Source organism: Myodes glareolus, chromosome 23 (assembly GCF_982192425.1).
Source record: "Myodes glareolus chromosome 23, mMyoGla1.1, whole genome shotgun sequence".
Lineage (NCBI taxonomy): Eukaryota > Metazoa > Chordata > Mammalia > Rodentia > Cricetidae > Myodes > Myodes glareolus.
In genome coordinates this window covers 47,211,718-47,233,103 of record NC_142048.1, presented here as the reverse complement: position 1 = coordinate 47,233,103, position 21,386 = coordinate 47,211,718, and the positions used below count along the sequence as shown (strand labels likewise).

At 40.9% G+C, this 21,386-nt stretch overlaps 1 protein-coding gene and 1 long non-coding RNA gene across 2 annotated transcripts in view; one reads left to right on the top strand and one right to left on the bottom strand.

Annotated features, from left to right (window-relative positions):
* Positions 1-2,205: 2,205 nt before the first annotated feature.
* The window catches only part of LOC125414534 (disintegrin and metalloproteinase domain-containing protein 32), a 90,428-nt gene continuing 71,247 nt past the window's right edge, over positions 2,206-21,386 (bottom strand). The window contains exons 15-22 of the mRNA XM_087901090.1: positions 18,978-19,086; positions 17,779-17,968; positions 16,252-16,335; positions 13,057-13,153; positions 11,837-11,993; positions 8,732-8,776; positions 6,461-6,499; positions 2,206-2,323 (exon numbers count right to left, since the gene is read on the bottom strand). Of these exons, the coding sequence (XP_087757216.1) occupies positions 2,317-2,323; positions 6,461-6,499; positions 8,732-8,776; positions 11,837-11,993; positions 13,057-13,153; positions 16,252-16,335; positions 17,779-17,968; positions 18,978-19,086 (728 nt within the window). The 3' untranslated portion in view covers positions 2,206-2,316. The remainder of the gene's footprint in view (positions 2,324-6,460; positions 6,500-8,731; positions 8,777-11,836; positions 11,994-13,056; positions 13,154-16,251; positions 16,336-17,778; positions 17,969-18,977; positions 19,087-21,386) is intronic.
* Positions 11,480-14,415, top strand: LOC146890565 (uncharacterized). The gene is made up of 3 exons (XR_014998697.2): positions 11,480-11,520; positions 12,090-12,337; positions 13,492-14,415. It is a non-coding gene; the product is annotated as an uncharacterized LOC146890565 (long non-coding RNA).

Genomic DNA, 21,386 nt, shown 5'->3' with positions numbered 1-21,386 from the left:
GCGTGTCCTCCATGATGTTCTAGCCTATTGTCTGAACAACTGAGCACTATGAAACGATGACTTCTCATCTTCGCAGCTGCACGCTCAACACTCCTTGGTCAAACAGACTTTTAAACCATTCTCTGCAGGATCATATTGTCACATTCTAACCCTGCCACCTTGGCTTTCTCCTTTAATTAGTCTTTGAAAGGGATGGGCACATAAGATGAAGTAATTACAAAAGCCAGAAAAGTAGAATGAAACTGGGAGCGGGGCCCCGGGGCGGGCAAGAGATGGGCATGGTGGGACATAGACGCTTTGAAGATTTGTCTTGGACCATGGCTTCAGAAGATATTGGTCCACCACAGCTGGGAGAGCATGGAGGAGTGACTGTTTTTCCTGGCAGAAGTGTGTGTAGAAGCTGCTCATGCCATCATGGACTTGGAGGGAGAGGAGGGAGAGAGTACTCCCTAACCTCAACCCTCCCAGTGCTGCAACTCTTTAATACAGTTCCTCATGTCGTGGTGACCCCCAGCCATAAGGTTATTTTCATTGTTACTTCATGACTGCAGTTTTGCTGCTGCTATGAACCATAATGTAAATATCTGATATGGGGCCCACAGGGGGTCATGACCCACAGGTTGAGAATTGCTGGAGTAGGGGAAACGAGAGGAAATATCAGGAGCTAGGTAGAACCTTTCTCCTGGACATTATCACACCAGAGTTGCACAGTAACTAAAAGGCTCCCTACTATCATACACGCTGAAATCAATTTTAAAAAATGGACTGAAGAAAATGGACATCAAGGACAACATGATACTGCCTTTGGATGGGCCCAGTGATGGGGAATCTTTGTCAACCAATTATCTTTAAGAGGTGGGACCAAGTTAGGGTGTGATTTTCTGGGACTGGTGGGAATGCAAGCTGGTACAGCCCCTTTGAATATCAGTGTGGTGATTTCTCAGAAAAGTAGGAAACAACTTCCCTCAAGACCCAGTAATACCACTTTGGGGTATATATCCAAAGGATGCTCAATCGTGCCACAAGGACATGTGCTCAACTATGTTCATAGCAGCTTTGTTTGTCATAGCCAGAACCTGGAAACAACCTAAAAGTCGCTTTACCAAAGAATGAATAAGGAAAATGTGGTATATTTACACAATGGAGTACTACACAGCAGAAAAAAATAACGACATCTTGAATTTTGCAGGCAAATGGATGGAGCTAGAAAACATCATTTTGAGTGAGGTAATCCAGACCCAGAAAGATAATTATCACATGTACTCACTCATAAGTGGTTTTTAAACATAAAGCAAAGAAAACCAGCCCACAAATCACAATCCCAGAGAACCTAGACAACAATGAGAACCCTAAGAGAGACATACATGGATCTAATTTACATGGGAAGTAGAAAAAGACAAGATCTCCTGAGTAAACTGGGAGCACGGAGACCTTTGGAGAGGGTTTAAGGGGAGGGGAGAGGCAAAAAAAGGAGCACAGAAAAATGTAGAGCTCAATAAAAATCAATTAAAAACTAAAAAAGAAAAGATTCTATAAACAAAACACCATTCTTAACCATTGGCATTATCAGCATTATCCTTGCCACTTGTCAAGAGCCAAGTTGGCACCTTACCTCATACCTTAAGAAACTGGAGTTGCCTTTCAGTCTTCCTTGCTTTGCACACTAACTGATTCCCAAGCACACTGTAAGGTGGCATGCTAGTGAGTAAGCCAAGTAGTCCTGAGAATAGAGGCCAAGTCAGTCTATGGGATGGCACTGTGTGCATTTGCAGTACATCTTCCCACCTCCATTTATACGATCAAGATAACCCCTCACAGACATGAGCAGAAGCGGGTGTCTCTTCAGAGATTCCCTCCATTAACACAATCTAGATAACCCCTCATAGATAGACATGCCCAAAAACATGTCTCTTCAGAGATTCTAAATATTTTCCAGGATGTTACACAGCACAGGAAACTCCGCAGCTTCAGCTACTACGGGTAAGGAGGCTTCTGGGAACCCACTGTGGGGAATGGGGAGTGGATTCCAGACAGTGGGAGCAGCCGAAGGAAACAGGAAGATCCCAGAGAGTCAGTGACAAGGACCACAGCTGACACCACTGGCTGCCACCCCCCCCAACCCCGCACTGACGTGACCGGACTACAGTGGGCTGAATGCCAAGGCGAAGAAAACAGCACACAAAAACAGACGAGCAAGCCTGCAGATTGGTCCACATTTGGTTTATTTGCTCCTTTAGCTGTGACCAAGAGAAAAATGTGGACTCTTCATTTCCCAGTGAGACTCAGGGTGCTCGCCTCCTCCTCCGGAAGGAATAACTAGTAACTGCGGAAGAGAACAAAACACAGTTCAGGGTGGTGGCTCCGAGCACAGCCCCTCACCAAGCCAAACGGGGGCTGCCAAGAGCAAACCTGTGTGCCCGCAGAAGGGGCTTCTCAAATGGCGCTTTCAATTTTGTGTGTTCATTACATTGTTTTGGCCACAAGTAATTGACTTTCAAATTTTTCTAGCATTTTTAGCTTTTAAATCATAAATACTTGTAACTGAAAAGCATTTACAAATTTCACATTTTCCAGATATAATAAAATATTTATAATATAATAATATATCTATTTTTAAATTTAAATACTTTTTCCTCTTTTTTGCTTTTTGTGTTGTAAAATACATTTTAAATCTTTATTTATTTTTCTGCTGAAATAGTTTCTCACATAGTCCAGGGTGACCTTGAACTCATTAAGTAACTGAGGATGACCCTGAGCCTCTGATCCTCTCTGCTTCCACTTTCCAAGTGTTGAGATTACAGACATGTGACACAGTAAACAGCTGTCTTATTCTTTTTTATTATTAAAATAAAATTACACATTGCCCTCCAGTCCCTTTCTTCTTTCCAACTCCTCCCATGCCTGGCTCTGTCTCAAACCCCTGGCCTCCTCTTTATTACTGTATGTATGTAAACACAGCCTGCTAAGTCCATTCAGGGTGCATGCATGCATATTCTTGGCGCAGCCAGCTGCCGACCGCAAGAGCTGAGCTGCATGGCAGGTTCCCAAACACAGGGTTGGCAGTAAACAGGCTCCCAGCTACTGCCTGTGAACTTGAGAGCACAGCTGTGGGCTGGAAAACACAACACAGCCGTGTGCTACATGGTGGATTCAGAGATTTTGCTCATACTGACAAACAAGGCTAAAAATACACAGTAAAGACAGATTCAGAAAAAAAGGCCTCTAAATGGGCCACAATGTGTTTGAGAGATATGCACAGGCTTGGGAGAAAGAGGATAAAGGATAAACAGAGTCATAGATTAAAATAATTTAAAGATAATAAGTCACACAAAGATGTAAAATACCCAGAGAGTCTGAATTATGTGTATTATGATGTTTTCTTTAATGTTTTGACCGTTAATGAGCTAACTGCTGAGAGACATTTGATTGTGGGAGCTGCTAAGTTAAACCAACAAAAATATTTTATAGATATCTTGACTTGAAAATTTGAGCCTAAAGATATGTTGCTTTATAATGTGGGAGAATTGTCTGTATTGTGTCAATTATATTTTAATAAAACATTGATTGGCCAGGCAGGAAATATAGGCGGAAAAGCCAAACAGGAAGTAGGGGTGGAGCAAAGAGACCGGGGATATTCTAAAAGCAAAAGCTCTCTCAGCCACTCCTGCGCAGATCACCGAAGAGGCAGCATGTAACTTGTCCAGCTGAGAAAGGTACGGAGCCATATGCTAACATAGATACGGATAATGGGGTAACATTAAGTTATAAGAACTAATAAATAGCCTGACCTAATGGGCCAATCAGCTTTATAACTTATAGAGATCTCTGTGTGGTTGATTTTCTTTGGGGCTTGCCAGCTATGGGGTACTGGGCGGGACAGAAACCCCAACAAGCCGGCCCCTCATGTTACAGCTTTAGAAAAGAAGTTCTGCTTTTGCTTCCACAGAAGATGAGAAGCTGTGGATTCTTTCCAGGCTAATATGATTTGGTCAAATAAAACCCCCTGAGAGGTCTTTAATGGAAGTGATTACCCAGGTGATCCAACATCCAGAACAGATTCAAGGCAACTGTCTGAGATGATACAGTCTCACAGACTACTATAGCCAACATTTAACCATAATTCTAAATTTTCTCATGTTCCCCATAAGATTATCAGCACCCAAAATCAACAGTGTGGAGAACTATGTCCAAATTCCCAAAACATGATTTATGAATATTTGTTTTCATTTAATGGGGATTGATTATAAATAGCTAATGATCATAGTCAATCTCTTTCTTTAAAAAAAGGTTATATGATATAAAATGATGGGAAAAAGAGTAGATTTTTGTGATTAAAAAAAGGGTGGGTAGATTATTGAATCTACCTTAATCCAAAAAACTGTTAATCACAAAATATTTTATGTTGGTATGGACTTTGATTTATTGAGATAAATTTAAAGTCAATTTTATTATATTGTATGTATATTTCTACTCTTGTTTAAGGTATTATGCTTATATAGCTCATTTGAAAATATAATATATAGTTAAGAAATACAAATTAATAGCCATCTAAATTAGTCAAACTTATAGTCATGTTAATTAAGTTTTCTAGATATGAAGAGATATATTTCAGATAGATAGGTAATCTCCAAATACTTTGACCTGCAGAATGTGGTATTTATATGTTTTAAAAACTTAGACTTTTCTTGACAATGAAGCATGTCTACCCCTAACAGCACCAATTACTTCAGAGGATGATGGGCATCAAAGAAGCTCCTTATCAAGTTTGATTTCAATGTGACAAGGCTAGCCATTTGGGCAAGAAACTACTCTTGCCTAGACTGCTTGACAATATGCTGTATAAACTGGGCATGAAGGACCCACAGGAAAATGACTGCTGAACTTGCTAAAACAAGGTGGGACAGTTCCTCAAGGCTCCTGCTTTATGAAAGAGTCTGCCAGACATTCTGCAGGATCCAGAAAAGAGCAACTGACAAATTTTGCCAAAATAAGCAGGACAGTCCTTCAACTATCCTGCTTCACTGAGAAATCTGCCATATACTCTAGGCCTGTAAGGTGAATATGGATGCCCCAATGGTACAAAAGAACTTTGGGTGACTATTCAGGCAGTCAGATATCTCTGTCATTTCTGAAGTTTTGGAAGTTGCTTAAAATGCACTTCTCAGTTACTCAGCTAATATTATATATGTCCTTCCGAGATTTTTATGGAGTTGAATACTAGATAGTTATAATTATAATTTTCCTTCATTATGATAAAAGATAAATTAGATATGACACTTTGACTCACAAAGATAAAATAGATAATAGAGTGTTTTCTTTAATTAATACACATAAACTAAATATCATGACTGCAATTCTTGTTTGATACCTGTTTTGTTATTAGTAATTTTATGATGTTAAAGTTAAAACCTTCCTTTTTAGTTAGACAGAAAAGGAGGAGTGATGTGGGATGTCCTTCTGTATGCTGAGAATATATGCTAATTTTATCGGTTGATAAGTAAGGCTGCTTTAGCCTATGACAGGAAAGAATATAGCTAGGCAGGAAATCCAAGGAGAGTTACAGGTAAAGAAGGATGGGGTTAAGATAGAGGTCAATAAGCTGCCAGCGCAGCAGGATATACTAGAGAACAGATAACACCACGAAACTGCGGCAATACATAGATTATTAGAAATGGGCAAGTTTATATGTAAGAGCTAGCCAGTAATAAGCCTAAGCCATCAGTCAGCAATTACAATTAATATTAAGCCTCTAAATGATTATTTTATAAGTAGCTATAGGGATTGATGGGAGGAAGATAAACTGGTCCAGTGGTACTAGGCAAGACAAAGAAAAATATCTGGTTACAGCTGACCACTTGATATTGTGTAACCTTATTCTTTATGAGAAGTTTGGGACCTTAGCTAACTTTTTTTTAGAGAAACTCAGTCAGTCATTTAGGCCAAGATGACCTCTAACTCCTGATCTTACCAGTTCCTCATCCCAAATGCAGGGGTTACAGGTATATGCAATCACACCTGTATCCTAAATAAATATTTTTACCCTTAAAACTCATAAACCATAAATACTGCTGTCTACTAGCACCTTACAAATAAAAGGATCTATAATAATTTTTGTTTTATAAGCCAATTTATGGATCCTTAGATCTTATTAGGTACAATTTCCTAGCTCCATTCTAATGATAAGAGCAAGTTCCAGAACACTTAGAATATTTCTAAACTGAATAAAAACATATTAAATTATTTATGCATTAGCAGCAGCTACTTTAGATTTATATATTTATTAGCAACAGCTACTTCAGATTTACATATTCATTAGCAATAACAGCTTAAGGAAATATAAGTAGTTCATTTATTAGTCTACTATTTTAGCCATTCATCTAACTAATGAATACTTAAGAATCAACCAACTATGGATTGTCACTTTAAGTGTGTTCATCTTAGTATTTTCTAACACACTCACCCGCTGGCAGGTGTTGTACTGCTTGCCTGGGATTTTGATCTAAATAAATAAGAAAACACCCTTTTAGGCACACAGGATACAATCTGTGAAAATTGTATTATGTTAGGTTCATATTGCAATTGCTTCCACTTTCCCTTCAAAGTTGTAGGTATAAAATAAAGGAAAAAACTTTCTGGAAATTTCTGCTTCTATATCATTATGCCAAAAGTCAGAATCCTGAGCTTCTATTCCATTTTATATCCACAGACTCCATATTTCTAATCAACCAAATGAAATAATGAGAAAGAGAAAAGAATGAGAATGACCTGAGACTCCCAGCAAACACAATACAGACACAAGACAGAGGCTCTTGTGATACAGTGATGTAATCTTATCATTTCTGTCCCACCTTCTGCTTCCACTATTGCACATTTCCTACTATTCTGGCTAAGAAATATCCCATCTAATGTTACTTAATTTCTTCCAAACCAGTAGGTGTTTGCATATCTAGGACTATGAGCATCCACCCATCAAAAAGAAATTCCTGTCATACACTTAATTAGATTCTTTAATTTCCTCAATTGTTCATATTTGGGATAAATGCAACCTAAACTAAGTAGTGACATTTGCCTGTGTGTGTCCCAGCTGAAAGCTCCACAATATTCAAACTAAGTTAGTTTTTCTAACTAATTATATATGTCTTCTCTCTTCTGACATTTTACTAGTTGTGGTAGTTTGAATGTAATTGGCCCCCATAAGCATAGAAATGGCAATGTTAAGAGGTGTTGCTTCATTGAAGTAGGTGTGACCTTGTTAGAGGAAATGTGTCACTGTGGGGATGGGCTTTGATGTCCATATGCTCAAGATACCTCCCAATGTCTCAGTTCACTTCCTGTTGACTATGGGTGAAGATATAGGACTCTCAACTGCCTCTCCAGCACCATGTATGCCTTCATGCTGCAATGTCGCACCATGATGGTATTGGACTAAACCTCTGAAACTGTAAGCCACCCCATTAGGTGTTTTTCTTTATATGGGTTGCCATGGTCATAGTGTCTCTTCACAGCAATAGAAATGCTAACACAATGGTATTGCACCTATATATCATAAGAGTAGGCAATCAAATAAGGTTTAGCCAACTAAAGACCAGTTAATTAGTACGTGTTCCTAGATTGACAAATATTGTTTGTTTTGATGTATTTTATCAACTGCAGCTACTCAAAAACAGACTGAGCAATTGTTTGCAAAATGTAACTTTTTCATCTTAAGTTTATAACTTACTTACTTACAAGAACACCTCCCAAATGTTTATCTGATAGTTTGTGGCTGGGTAGTACATTTTGATGTGGATCTAAATAAAAATTAAAATTACATCTGGAAGTGTCGATAAATCAATTCATGTTGAAAATGCAGAACAGAGCCAGGCAATGGTGGCACACGCCTTTAATCCCAGCATTTGGGAGGCAGAGGCAGGCGGATCTCTGTGAGTTCGAGGCCAACTTGGTCTACAAGAGTGAGTTTCAGGACAGGCTCCAAAGCTACAGAGAAACCCTGTCTTGAAAAAACAAAAAGATTTTCACAGGCTACTGTGAACCCTACCTACTACAGGATTCAAGTTCCAGACAAGATGTAACCTACCAGTGCAATAGTGGCAAGATTGTTACAAGAGTAACCAGCCACTCTCTGTGTGTTTGGATTTGAGACCTGTTCCACCAAAGTAAATTCATGTCTGGTAATACAAACCCAGTCAAAAAAGAAAAAAGAAAAAGATGATGAGGAGATCTTGGGCCCATGGGCTGAAACTTACTATTGTTTAGCTAAATTGTCATAGATATATTATATATCTAATATATAATATAATAATTCTAAATATATTTTTCTTATACCCTTAGATAAGTGTTACACCTGGTCTTGATCAGAAAAGCCCCTCTTGGTAATGAACAACGGTGCAATGCAGAACTCATGGCTGCTCAAGCTGCTGAGAAAGGGACCACTGAGTGTGCAGCCCTAAACAAGAGGTTCCCACAACTTCCTCTAAAACTCAGGAACCAGCTGGAAGGGTAAGTGGAAAGAGCATAGGAGAGAAAGGCGTCGGTGTCTACCCGATGCTAATAAATTAGTAAATAAATAAAAAATTTATTAAAAGCAAAACTATTACATATTATTAGTCTGGTTTTTCATAGCACTAACTTAGCAGTTGAAGTTAAGATGTCTAAAATTTCATTATGATTTATCATTAACTTATTGCTCATTTTCAACATGTTTCTTTATGCCACCTTTTAATGGACTCACCTGCTGGTGTAGGTGTAGGTATGAGTGTTGCTTTCTGATTTGGTTCTACAAAGAAGTAGAAAATAACATGCTAATCAGTAGTAAAAAGGTTTTTAAAAAATCTTAACTTTACAAATAAAAACTGGACTATTGTATAAGCAGTATTACCTCTTTTATAAGACCAGTGACCAATAGATAAAACACAATGGTATCTGAATAAAGAGGAGAATAATTTTTTAATGGTAGTCAAAACAAAATATAGGACCTTCTGTCAGGTGAGCGAGTGCTCTGCCAGCAAGCTATACCCTCAGCCTCTTGAATGATGCATCAATCTTTTTACATAATCAGCTGTAGAAAAACACAAACCTCAAGCAGCGCAGTAATGAGAGCACAAAATTCCTGGATTTGCTTTTTCATTTATCCTTACAGTTTTGGCTGTGTGTGTGTGTGTGTGTGTGTGTGTGTGTGAGAGAGAGAGAGAGAGAGAGAGAGAGAGAGAGAGAGAGAGAGAGCTGGAAGTGTAGGCGTCTAGGGAACCAAGTGGTCACAGGCTAGGAAGTCAGACCAGAAAGGAGAAGCCTGAGAGAGCTCTTGAGGCCTGTGTCAAGCCAGTGCTGATCCCCTCCCTTTCTGTTGTCTCCTCGAAACACAAAACACATGATTACACATGTGTGGAGACAGCTGCTCAGGCAGAGCAAATATGCTCACTCAGAACAAATACATGAGAATTTTCTCTTGCTCACATGGGGACATTGAATTATCGATCATCTCACAACTCAGATGGACAGTCGCATTCTTCTCAGGCACTGAGATGGACAGACCTGTTTAAGGCCAGCACCCGTTGTCTGTGACTACAGAGATGCTGTTTAACAAAGCCTGGGAACAATGGAGCTCCATGGAAGCAGCCTCAGCCCTCTTGGCCATATCGAACTCAAGCCAAGCTCAATGAGCACCAAACTGTAAAACCGAAAACTATGGAACATTCGGGAGACGCCTTTGTGAACTTATGTTGGGCTCTTGTTTGCTACGTCCAGCACCAAATCGTGGCCTACAAAATAGCAAACTGGTCCACCGAATTTCACCAAGTTTAGGACGTACTTTCTGCACAGCTGCGAAGAGAGAAGACAAGCCTTCGCTGGGGAAGCACACTCACGTTTTCCTGATTTTGAGTTCAGGGTACCCTAAAGTGCATTGTAAAGATGGATGCACAAACCAATGGAATGGCATAGAGTGCAGAAAGAAACCCCACACAGTCAGCCCACCAAGCACACAGCAGGTGAGTAACAGTGTCCTCCGTAAATAGTGCTGGGAAGCAGGATAATGAAGCATGTAACAATAGAACCGGACCCTCCTCTAACACCACACAAAATTAACTCAAAATTGATTAAAGAAAAAGCTTTACTAAGAACTCCCCCCAAAGTAAGCACGAGAGAGCATGTGTTTCACCTTAGACTTGGCAATCATCCACACAGAGGGAACACAGTCAACACACAAAAAGGCCACAGAGCACTTCAAATGCTGGTCAAGCACTTATGCGATAAGGAATCAGCATCCTAACACAGATCCAGAATTCGCAAGGAATCCATGCCACTCAGGAGGAACAAATTCTTAATTAAAATCTGGCTGAAGGCTTTATGCCAGCACTTAGGAGGCAGAGGCAATTAGATCTCTGTGACTTCAAGGCTGGCCTGATCTATATATACAGAGAGTTCTGGGTCAGCCAGGGTGACATTGTGATGCCCCGGCTCAAAATAAAATACAATATGCCCAAAGGACTTGACTAAGTCTTTTTCTAAAGAAGATACACAAATTTTCGTTAACACAAACCTGCTTCTGTTAGGATGGCTACAGAGAAGGTGAGAAGTTGAGAAGTGGAAACCATATAGAGAGAAAACGGGGTGCTTGTGAGGATGCAAATCAGGACCTGAGACAGCTGCTCTGGAAACCGGTTTCCCTGGAAACTAAGAACAGGCCCACCAACATCCCATCCAGAAATCCTACTCTGAGGCATTCTTAAAGAACTGAAATCAGGATCTAAAGATCCACCTCTTGTTGATTAAAGTATTCTCCAATACTTTAATATGTAACTTCCAGTCTGAGACAAACTTGAACTCGGGGTACCCTCTAATGTGCAAGCAGTCAGCAAGAGGCAAAAGGGGCCTGGCAAACTTGACGTTATGGTGCCATTGAGTGCCCGAGTGCAGAACACGGCCAGCTTAAAAGTCTTTGGAAAACATGCCATAAACAAACCCAGGTTTCAACACTTGGGTAAATATCTTATTTGATATGCAGATGCTATCACGTGTCCACAGTTTGCAGGGCAGCATGGGGAGGTGCAGGGCTTACAAACAAGCATGAGCACGAGAATTCAGATCCTCAACGCCCACGCAGAAAGCCAAGCACACTTGTACCCTTGTCCACTGGAGCAGACACAGGAGGATGACTTGGTTAACACGGTGGGGACTGTGGTTATATAGACAATCACCACACTCCTAAATCTTTGCCAAAGGGCTCGCTAGCTAGGATTTTCACAAAAGCTTCACGTGATCCATTAAAATTGATGATATGGTGCCCAAAGTCCTAGGGAAACAGAAAGCATCTTTGCTTCTCCTGACGAGAATTGTCTGTATTCTGTCAATCATGTTTTAAATAAACGCTGATTGGCCAGGCAGGAGGTGTAGGCGGGAAAACCAGACAGGAAGTGGAAATGATGCAAGGAGAGCAGGAGAATTCTGGGAGGAGGAAGTTGATTCCTCCCACTCCTGCCCAGATCACCGAAGCAGCAGGGTGTGATCTGCCCACTGAAAAAGGTACTGAGCCACATGGCTAAAATAGATCAGTAAAATGAGTTAATCAAGATGTGAGAGTTAGCCAGTAAGAAGCCTGACCTAATGGGCCAATCAACTTTATAACTTATAGAGATCTCAGTGTGATTTTTCTCGGGGGGGGGGGGGGGGGGGGGGCCGGGCGGGACAGAAACCCCCAACAAACAAACAGCCCCTCATGTTACAGAATGGTGCCCAATGTGGACAGAAACCCCCAAACAGACAAACAGGCCCCCTCATGTTACAGTAGCAAGGTCCTTATGCTACTGAAATTTCACTTCAGAATGAAAATGAAATTTACTCGCTGCTCAGGAATTCCTCTTCCTTGACAAGCCAATACTTCGTGCATTTCCACACTGTGGTTACTAGGGCTGCTGAGGTGAGAATGATTAAAACAATGTACAAACTTAGAAGCCACTTCTTTTCTGCATTCTTGGATGGTCCTTCCTTGATCTGATCTAAAAATAAAAGGTATGTTAAGCATTAAATAGTGAGATTTCCTTTCAAATTGTGACAAATTCGTTAAAACAATTTTCTTTTCTTTTTCAATCAAGGAACATGGAAAACTAACTCCAGTGCCACAATATTTGAAGGTGCCCCTAAAAATCTTCCTCAAAACACAGAAACAACGTGTCAGAGGTTCCCAGCATTACCTGCGCATGCTGGCAATTACAGGAAAACCCCATTGTAACCCTGTGAGGGCCTGAATCCAGTGATCCGAAGGGCAGGTTGATCACGATAAGACTCTCCAACTTGGACAATCAACAGATCTCAGTGTGCTTGTCTGTCACCTCCTTCACAGGTAAGAGATGACTGGCTTCTCACCTTAGGGCTGTATTTATATATACGAGATTGTGACACTATGTACAGGGCCACGAGATTAAAATGGAGAAGTTTGACTCCATCCCTTGCTGAGAGTTCCTACCCGAGCTGGGCAGATCCTAAGTGTTCAAGAAAGTGCAAATGGGTGAGTGGGGAAAATGGGGAGGATCTGGGGGGCGGGGACCAGCACGTATACTATGGAAAGATAAAAGGCATCTTCTGCTCTAAAACAGAGAGTTCCAGCTGGGTGTGTGAGAGCACACGTGTATTCCCAGCACTGGGGAGGCAGAGGCAGGTGGATCTGTGGGAGTTGGAGGCCAGCCTGGTCTACAGAATGAGTTCCAGGACAGCCAGGGCTACACAGAGAAACCCTGACTCAAGAGAAAGAGAGAGAGAGACAGAGACAGAGAGAGACAGAGACAGAGAGATCCAGACCTACTTTCAATAGGTGTATAAACGACAGACACCAAAGGCTGTCGTGGAAACACCCCGCCTGGCCTCACACACATTTGACAGAAATGGTGAGTGGGTCTCTGTTTGGGACCAACATTTGGTCCCATTATTTGAGAAAAGTCTAACTGCCTTTTGATTCCAATACTGTAAGTCTCTCTTCAGGTGGAAAAATGTGGCTTCGTTTGAATGTAACTGGGTCATTTTATAACCTTTTCCCAAGGGCTATCTAAAGACATAAATACTTGCCAAGTTGGTTGAGCCTCAGGGAAGCTCGGGCACGCGTTGCACAGTATGGAGGTGCGTAGCCACCAGTACAATGACACTCGCCAAGCGAATTGCATACCTAGGATCGTTTTGAGACATGTCAATGCGTTTTTAAAACTGTGAAACTCCATGCTGTGCCATCATAGTTGCTGTTTTATCTTAGCCAAGTATGAGTATATATACATGATTTAAAGAGAGAATTCCATAAAGTGAATCTAGAGACTAGAACTTCACCCGCCAAAGAAAGAACTATTAAAAAGTACCCAAGGGAGACATATTTGAATCAAGGAAGCTGTAACATCTTGAAATGTTTGCCCTTAAATTTAGAGAGCAACTTCTGACACACCCATCAGCCAGTGTGCCGGAGGCGGCTGATCCCAAGGCTGACTTGCATTCATTTTTTTTCCCCTTCTTCAGATCCAGTGACTTCCTGTTGGCTGCTTCAAATCGTGGCCTTTACAAGCAAGGACCAAAACCTTCCCCAGGCTAATTGTGAAATGTTTCCTAGCAACGAGCTGCTTTTCATGTGACCCAGCCTATATCCTCTTCACTGGCTCTAAATTTCAACATAAGAACAAGAATCTCAGCCAGGCAATGGTGGTGCATGTCTTTAATCCCAGCACTTGGAAGGCAGAGGCAGGTGGGTCTCTATGAGTTTGAGGCCAGCCTGGTCTACAGAGCGAGTTCCAGGACAGGCTCCAGAGCTACAGAGAAACCCTTTCTTGAAAAAAAAAAAAAAAAGAGGAAAGAAGGAAGGAAGGAAGGAAATCTTGATTTAAAAAATCAGCAATTTCCATGATAATAAATTTTTTAAATGCAAAGAAATTGAGTTTTGGGGCAGAGAGCCAAATGAAAATCTTGACAATGAAAGAAAAAAAAAGATCAAATAAAAATTGCAGTGGAAGGAGCCAAGACAGACTAGTTCAAACAGAAAAACTCATGCCCTAGACTAAAGCAAGGTCCCTGAGCTTCCGCATTCAGAGACCAGTATGAGGACTCTGCTATGAACAACCAGGAGCTAAAAGACGCTGAAGACCTGGTCAACTAAATTACAGCAGGAAATCCGGAATACATAAAGAAGTATTATGCAAAGGACAGTTAGAGCCACAGACAGACAAAACCAGAAGCAAAGCCTCTCTGTGTGACATCCCAGTGACAAAGCTGGGTGTCCAGAATGCAAAAGATCCCTAAAGCTAAAATTAGGTGAATGGTGCAAACCTGTAATCCCAGCACTCAGAAGGCCAAGGCACAAGAGACACGGGTTCCAGGCCAGCTTGGGCTACAAGGTAGGACCTTGTCTCAAAGGATGGTCATTGGATACTCTTTAATATCAAATGATGCAGGCTGGCAAACTTAATTTAATAAAAATAAATAAAAAACGTAAAGGTGACTATTCCCTGAGGGTGGGGTGGGGGGAGAGTACACCTTGCCCTGATAAACACAGAAAGGGAAAGGAAGGGAAGTGTAAAACAGTGTAATGAGGAGGTGGAATATGAGAGTGAGTTGCAGTGCTACGTGTTTGTGCATGTGTGTGTGTGTGTGCATACGTGCATGTGTGTGCGTGCGTGTGTGTGTGTTCTAAATAATACATATCCTGAAAAATTACCACAAAGCAAACGTAGAAGCAATAAAGGGAACAATTCATCAAAAAGACATAGTGATGGTGAATATAAATGTGCCCTGGATGACAGTTCTCTCAAGTACATAAGAGACAGAGTATTGCCTGTAAAGGAACAGGCAGGTCAGATGCAAGGATGATGGGAAATTTGAAGACCATACTCTTATCAACATTCAGACAAAAAAAAAAAACCAAAAGAAGAGAAACTTCAGGTTTAACTTAACCTTCACTATAGATCAAATTAACTTAGAAAGACACCAAAACTTCCACCTGACAAAGAATTAGCATTCTTCTCAGTGGGTGGACAAACTTCCTCCAAAAGTCACACATTGGCAAATAAATCAAGCCTTAACAAAGGCAAAAGTAATAATTTTTTTATCTTCTTAGAGCAAACTGGAATAAAACCAGAACAGTGTGAGAGACAGCGAATGAGAAAGGCTTGGACATGAAGACTTAACAACACTTTGGACTGTTTTTCTAATTCTTTAACAACTACATATATGCATAAGCTGAATTTGGGGCATTTTTACCCCCTATTGCCCTCTCTTTTCCCATCACCCACCTCCCTACTGCTGAAGATCAGAGTGCAGTCCTAAGCCACTAGAGGCCAGGAGGTGGCGGCTCACACCTTTAATCCCAGCTCTAGGGAGATGGAAACAGGAAGGAATATGGCTGGACTGAGAGGGGAATATAAGGCGGGAGGAGACAAGAGCTCAGTGCAGAACACTTTTGAGAAGTGTGTATTCAGAAACATTGTGAAGTCAGTACAAGCATCAGGGGCTGCTGGTGGGTAGAGGAAAAGAAGGGTAGATAAGCCAAGTACAGAGGACACTGCACGGTGCAGAAATAAACGATGCCCACAGACGGAAGACACCGAGTGATCCTAAGATTGCATTGTTAAACACCAGACTTTGGGTGACAATAACCGGTTGAAGTCTGTCACCAGTTATAACGGATATAACGCCGTGCTGTGTGACACTGCCGTGAGGGGGAGGGGCTTGTACTTGTCAATCAGTTCTTTTGTAAGCATAGAGATGTGCTATACTATAAATACAAAGATGTATTTTCAAGAGAGAGATGAAGCTGACATTTTTATGAACCCACAGACTCACAAACAGGAGAGTTATCTCCTTTGGTGAACAGGCTACTTAGGTTCCTTTATCTTTCCTTTTTCGCCGGGGTGTGTTGAGACAGGGTTTCTCTGTGTAACACAGCCCTAGCTGTCCCGGCACTAGCTCTTGTAGACCCGGCTGGCCTCGAACTCACAGAGATCCGCCTGCCTCTGCCTCCCAAGTGCTGGAATTAAAGGCGTGCACCACCACCCATAACTACTTAGGTTTTTAATGCCCTTGGAAAAGTGCCTCACTGTAACAGAATTTATTAAAGTCATTATCAATTGGACTTCACTAAAAACATTTTCTAACATTAATTTTAGCTACTGAGTTTGACTGTGCACTTCAGTTCCCAGGTGTCAGTAGGCCTTGGTGCCTTGTGAACCCCAAATGAGACCAATACATTCCTGATGCTGTGGAACACTCAAGGAACATGGGGCTACTTACTCCATTTCCGTTGCACTGGCTTGCACAAATCTGTGACTCAATCTTAAAGAATCTTGTTTCTACACATTCACTGTTTAAACAAATCTAGAGAAAGCAGAAAGAAGTCTCCAAGTCAGAGGGCTCCAGCCCTATCTTAACATTGTAATCAGAAATTTAATATCAAAACCACAACCATTCACTGCTATAAATTTAAGGCTAGTCATTTTGCAGCATTCCTCAAATGTTGATGTCTACTCTTACTAGTTTAAAAAAGTAGTACTAGATGTATGTATATATTGGGTCTCTGTGACAGGGTTCCCTATATAACAGCTGGCTGTCCTGGAACTAGCTCTTGTAGACCAGGCTGGCCTCGAACTCACAGAGATCCGCCTGCCTCTGCCTCACGAGTGCTGGGATAAAAGGCGTGCACCACCACCGTCCATAATATATTTATTTTAATTCTGTTGCGCTTTGATTGTTTGAATGGTGTGATATTTGGGACTGCGTGTGTTAATCACTGAGGATTTTGAGATTATTTGGGTACACCCAAGTGTTCTAAAGACAGGGCGATAATGATCGTAACAAACGCACCTCTGTGATGTGAGAGGTAGAGAGTTAGAACACGGGAAGAAACAGAGAAACTGAATTTTTCCTATGCATCTACACCAAAAATATAGGGGCTGGCATTTGAAACAGCTCTCATGTAGTCTGGGAAGTAGGTAGCTTTAATAAAACATGATATGACGTGTTTCCACACAAATGCAGGTGTGGTCAGAAATTAAATGAGATTCTGAGGAAAATTCAATCCCTATGTATTTTCTAGAGTTGGGGTCATGGACGCAAAGTAAAATCAGTCAAACTATACTTAGCTCAAACTATTGCTAAGCATTGTTGCATTCGTTTTATGTAACCCACTTTAGTTTCCACAAAAGCCCTCTCAAGGAAATGCTGTTATCTCCAAAATTACTTATTCTAGAAACACAACACATTGTTCAGGTGGCCGGTAAAATGTCACATAATAATTCTAGGCATCCTGACTTCAGGAGTGGCCTAATCCAGTGAGCCTCGAAAGCTAAGTGGATTTCCTCTCAGATGAAAAATGCTTTGTGAAGTACTTGAGCACAGTCTATTCCCGAGAGTTCTTCTCTCCACACTCTAGCCCTCCCTCATTATGCTGAAGTTCTAAAGAAATGAAACATTTCTATTTTTCTATTACCAGCTAAACATCAGCTAAAGGTACTCATTTCTCCCTCCAAATATTTAGGATTAGACAGCGCAAGTCACAGTTGGATACTTTAATATGAAAATGCTGACCAAAAATAATAGAAGAAACAAGATTTTATTGTTGTTGTTTTGTTTTGTTTTTCAAGGCAGGGTTTATCTGTAGCTTTGGAGCCTGTCCTGGAACTAGCTCTTGTAGATGAGGCTGGCCTCGAACTCCCAGAGATCCACCTGCCTCTGCCTCCCGAGTGCTGGGATTAAAGGCGTACGCCACCACCCGGCCCAAATAAAACAAGATTTTTGATAAACTGCTTACAAGTGACTCACCCTATCCTGGTCACACATAGAACCACTAAGGACCTTGAGCGGATCGTCTTGGACACTCGATCCAAAGTCCACAGAGATACATACATGGTCTCGAACAAAAGCATAGATCACAGAAGCAGTGCTATTATTAGGTGGGTTGTATGGAGTTCGGCTGGGGTATGTACAAATTAATCTCCCACAGATGAGATTCCTGAGAACATAAAAATGATTAGCATGCATTAGGTGGTTATTAGAAATACTTTGTCATTATTTGATTAAAAACCATGACTCAGCATTTATACCAACATAGAGAAGATATGATATGTGTATTTAAATATTTAAGGTAGAAAACTGACACACACTGATATAAAATATTCATTATTACTCAGTCTCTTGTTTATTCTGTAGATTATATAGTTACTGTGAAGTAATCAGTTAGAGACAGTGATGAATAATTGTAATAATGAAAAAATAATCACAAATGAATAAATTTATTACATGTATCCTCAAGGACCTTTGTAATTGATATTAAACGTGATTTTTAAAAAAATCCCACCATAATGCCATAAATAAAATAAGTCCTTATAGAAATTTAAGACAAGGTGGTATTCTAGATTAACAGTTCCAAAAAAGTTCTGTAGACATTACAGATTCAAAGCTTATAAGTCAGTTTTAATCAGGAAGCATAAACAATTCAAAGAAGTTTCAAAGGCCATGGTGCATTTGATAATCTACCAATGGTTTGAACATGTGTGTGTGTGTGTGTCTGTGCGTATGTGTGTGTGTGTGTGTGCATATGTGTGTCTGTGTACGTGTGTGCATACATATGTCTGTGTGTGTCTTTATATCTGTGTATGTATATGTCTGTCGGTGTGTATATGTGTGCCAACTATTATTTAACTCAGTGTCTAGTACATAGCAGGATCTTAATAAATATTTTTAGAAGAAAAAAACAGTAACTTTGGAAGGAAAGACTTTGTGGGCACTGTGAACATCGGTTTTAAATTTGGAGTTAGGGACCAAATGATCACCTACAAATAAATTCTTTGTATGTTATCTCGTAGCAGAACAATGTTCAGGCCTGGACCTTCCCTTGGCCTTCAGATTCACTGCCGTGCACATGGGGCATGTGAAACAACTGGAATTTGTGGCATATACTAAGGACAAAAGCTAAGTAAAATAAGTATATAACATAAAGAGTATTGTTCTGTGTGGCACACCTCCATCCACAGAATATATATCTGTTTTGCCGGTCTTTACCACAATTGCCAAACCTATCAGTTTGACCCTGGATCTCTTCATAGCAGGAAAATGGAGCATTCCGTGAACCTATCAAAATTTGAAATATATTTAGATTAAAATATATTTGTATGTTCCTCCATGTCCTCATACACTGTATTTCCTTAACCTCTGTCTCCATTATTACCTAACTCAGTTTCTTAATAAGTCATAAGGACAGAGAAAGTTCTGAGAGAAAGGTGGTGTCCATGACTATAACTTAATGATGCTTTGCTACACTGTATTCAATCCCATAATAGAGAATACAAGAGAAGGGAGAATTAGAGACGTGTGTACAGGGTGGGCTTTGTCACAGACAGCAACATAAGGCACCATTGCTCAATAGCAGGCAAGTCTTCCCAAATGGACTACTGCTGAAGGCTTCGTCCTGGGTACTGCATGAAATCATGGAAGGGTAAAACTGCATCGTGAGTGTCTGCTCTAACCAGGGAGTTAATCCGCTGACAGATTTGTAACTTAGGGGCATTAATAGGAAGTGCCAGAATTCTGAGATGGGTTAGGTTCTGAAACATAGGCCGTAAGTTGGTTGGTTTTAATGTCAGCATGACAATATAGAATAGCATGGGACGGGTGTCTCAGTGAGGGAGTGTCTAGATTGGCCTGGCCTGTCTGTGTAAGGTTTGACCCAGCCAACCATGGGTGGCATTAGTCCTTACGCTGAGTCCTGAACTATATAAAGAACAGCACAGGGCTAAGCACAAGGAAGCAGGCATCATGCGTTCTCTCTGCCCTTGACAGCAGATGGGATGTGAGCGGCCGTCTCCGTCTACTCACATCTTCCTGAAAGGATGGTGTAACCCGGAATCATAAACTCTCATAAACCTTCCCTCTCCCAGGTCCCCACAGCAACTGGGCATGAAACTCGTGGGGAGAGGTTGTCTTACACACACTTTTCCATCAGTACTAGAGGCTTGCTTTTAACCAAACTTAGTTTCCCAAACTGAGACTGAGACATTAAAAGGAAAGCATTTTTGCAAATAAATCATCTAAGGAATGACGCCTTAAATCTAAGGCATCTACCAAGACTCCTAAGTAACCTATTCAGACGTCACCTATTCAGGAACAAGATACTGTATTATGATTCCCTGTATGACATTATCAAGTCCTACAAAATACAATCAAATAATAGACCCGCTTTAATAGATTGCTATTCAAAGAGGGTACTAGAACAATAAAATACTGTATAAATATTTTATTTATAAAGAAATAAAAATATTGGTTATTGCTGCAAACGAGGTAATGCTTCAAAAAGATCACAGAGCAGTAAAGGGCTTGGCACTGCCTTCCCTAACCACAATCAGAGTTAATTCAACACAGTAGGTCATTCACTCTACATCAACTGAGAGCCCACAGGAACGTCCGCTTTCTTACCTGACATAGAACTGATCTTGCCTTTGACTAATAGATATTTCAACTTAACATCACTAACCAAACCCTGTTTTATCCATACCCTCTTTTATTTTATACTGTTAGTCAGTCAGATGATGAGGCCAAACTTAGAAATGGTCCTGAGACCATTTCCCCTCACTAGCTACCTCCATCTCCTAATCTTGACGCTGCCCATAAGGCCAGCCTAAGTGAGGTCATGTCTCACCTTCTCTACCATGTTGCTTTCCAGGGGTTCCCACCCATACTATCTACCACAAAAACACAACTACAGTGATCTTCACTAAAGCAAAACCATAGTTTTGGCCTCTTAAATATCTCAACTGGTTTAGCATATACTAAAATAAAAAGGGGGGCATTTTTCTGATCCTGATACACTGAGTTAGAGTCCAACTCCAACCAGGCCTTCCATCAGCAGTTCTCCCCCACCCCCCGTGTGTCACAGCCATGGGGAGACACTCTTTCTGACAGTCTTGGGGACTGAGACACCTTCTGCAGCAAAATTACAGTTATTAGGCAATTTACTTATGTAAAAATAAATTGATAGCTGGAACGCCCAAGACCATTGGAAATAAGCGTTTTCCAATGGTTGTGACCCGCATCTCATCCAATCCCACGGAGTGCTCAAACATTGGCTATGTGACCCGCATCACATCCACATCCCACGGAGTACTCAAACATTGGCTAAGTTCCTCTCCCTGGAATGCTCTCCAAGCCATGCCTTGATTGGCTCCTTCTCACCGTTCCCATTTTTCCCTGCTGCTTCCTTTCCCCAGACCCTAGGCAGTCAGGTACTGTCCTGTCACCCTGTCTGTGGTTTCGCGCTGTTTGATCGCTGTTTGTCACCCTGCCTATAGTTTTGCACTATTTGATCCCTTGTTTACATTTGCTAATGTCGCTTATATCACCATGCATTTTTTCCATTTTATTCATTTTTTATTTGT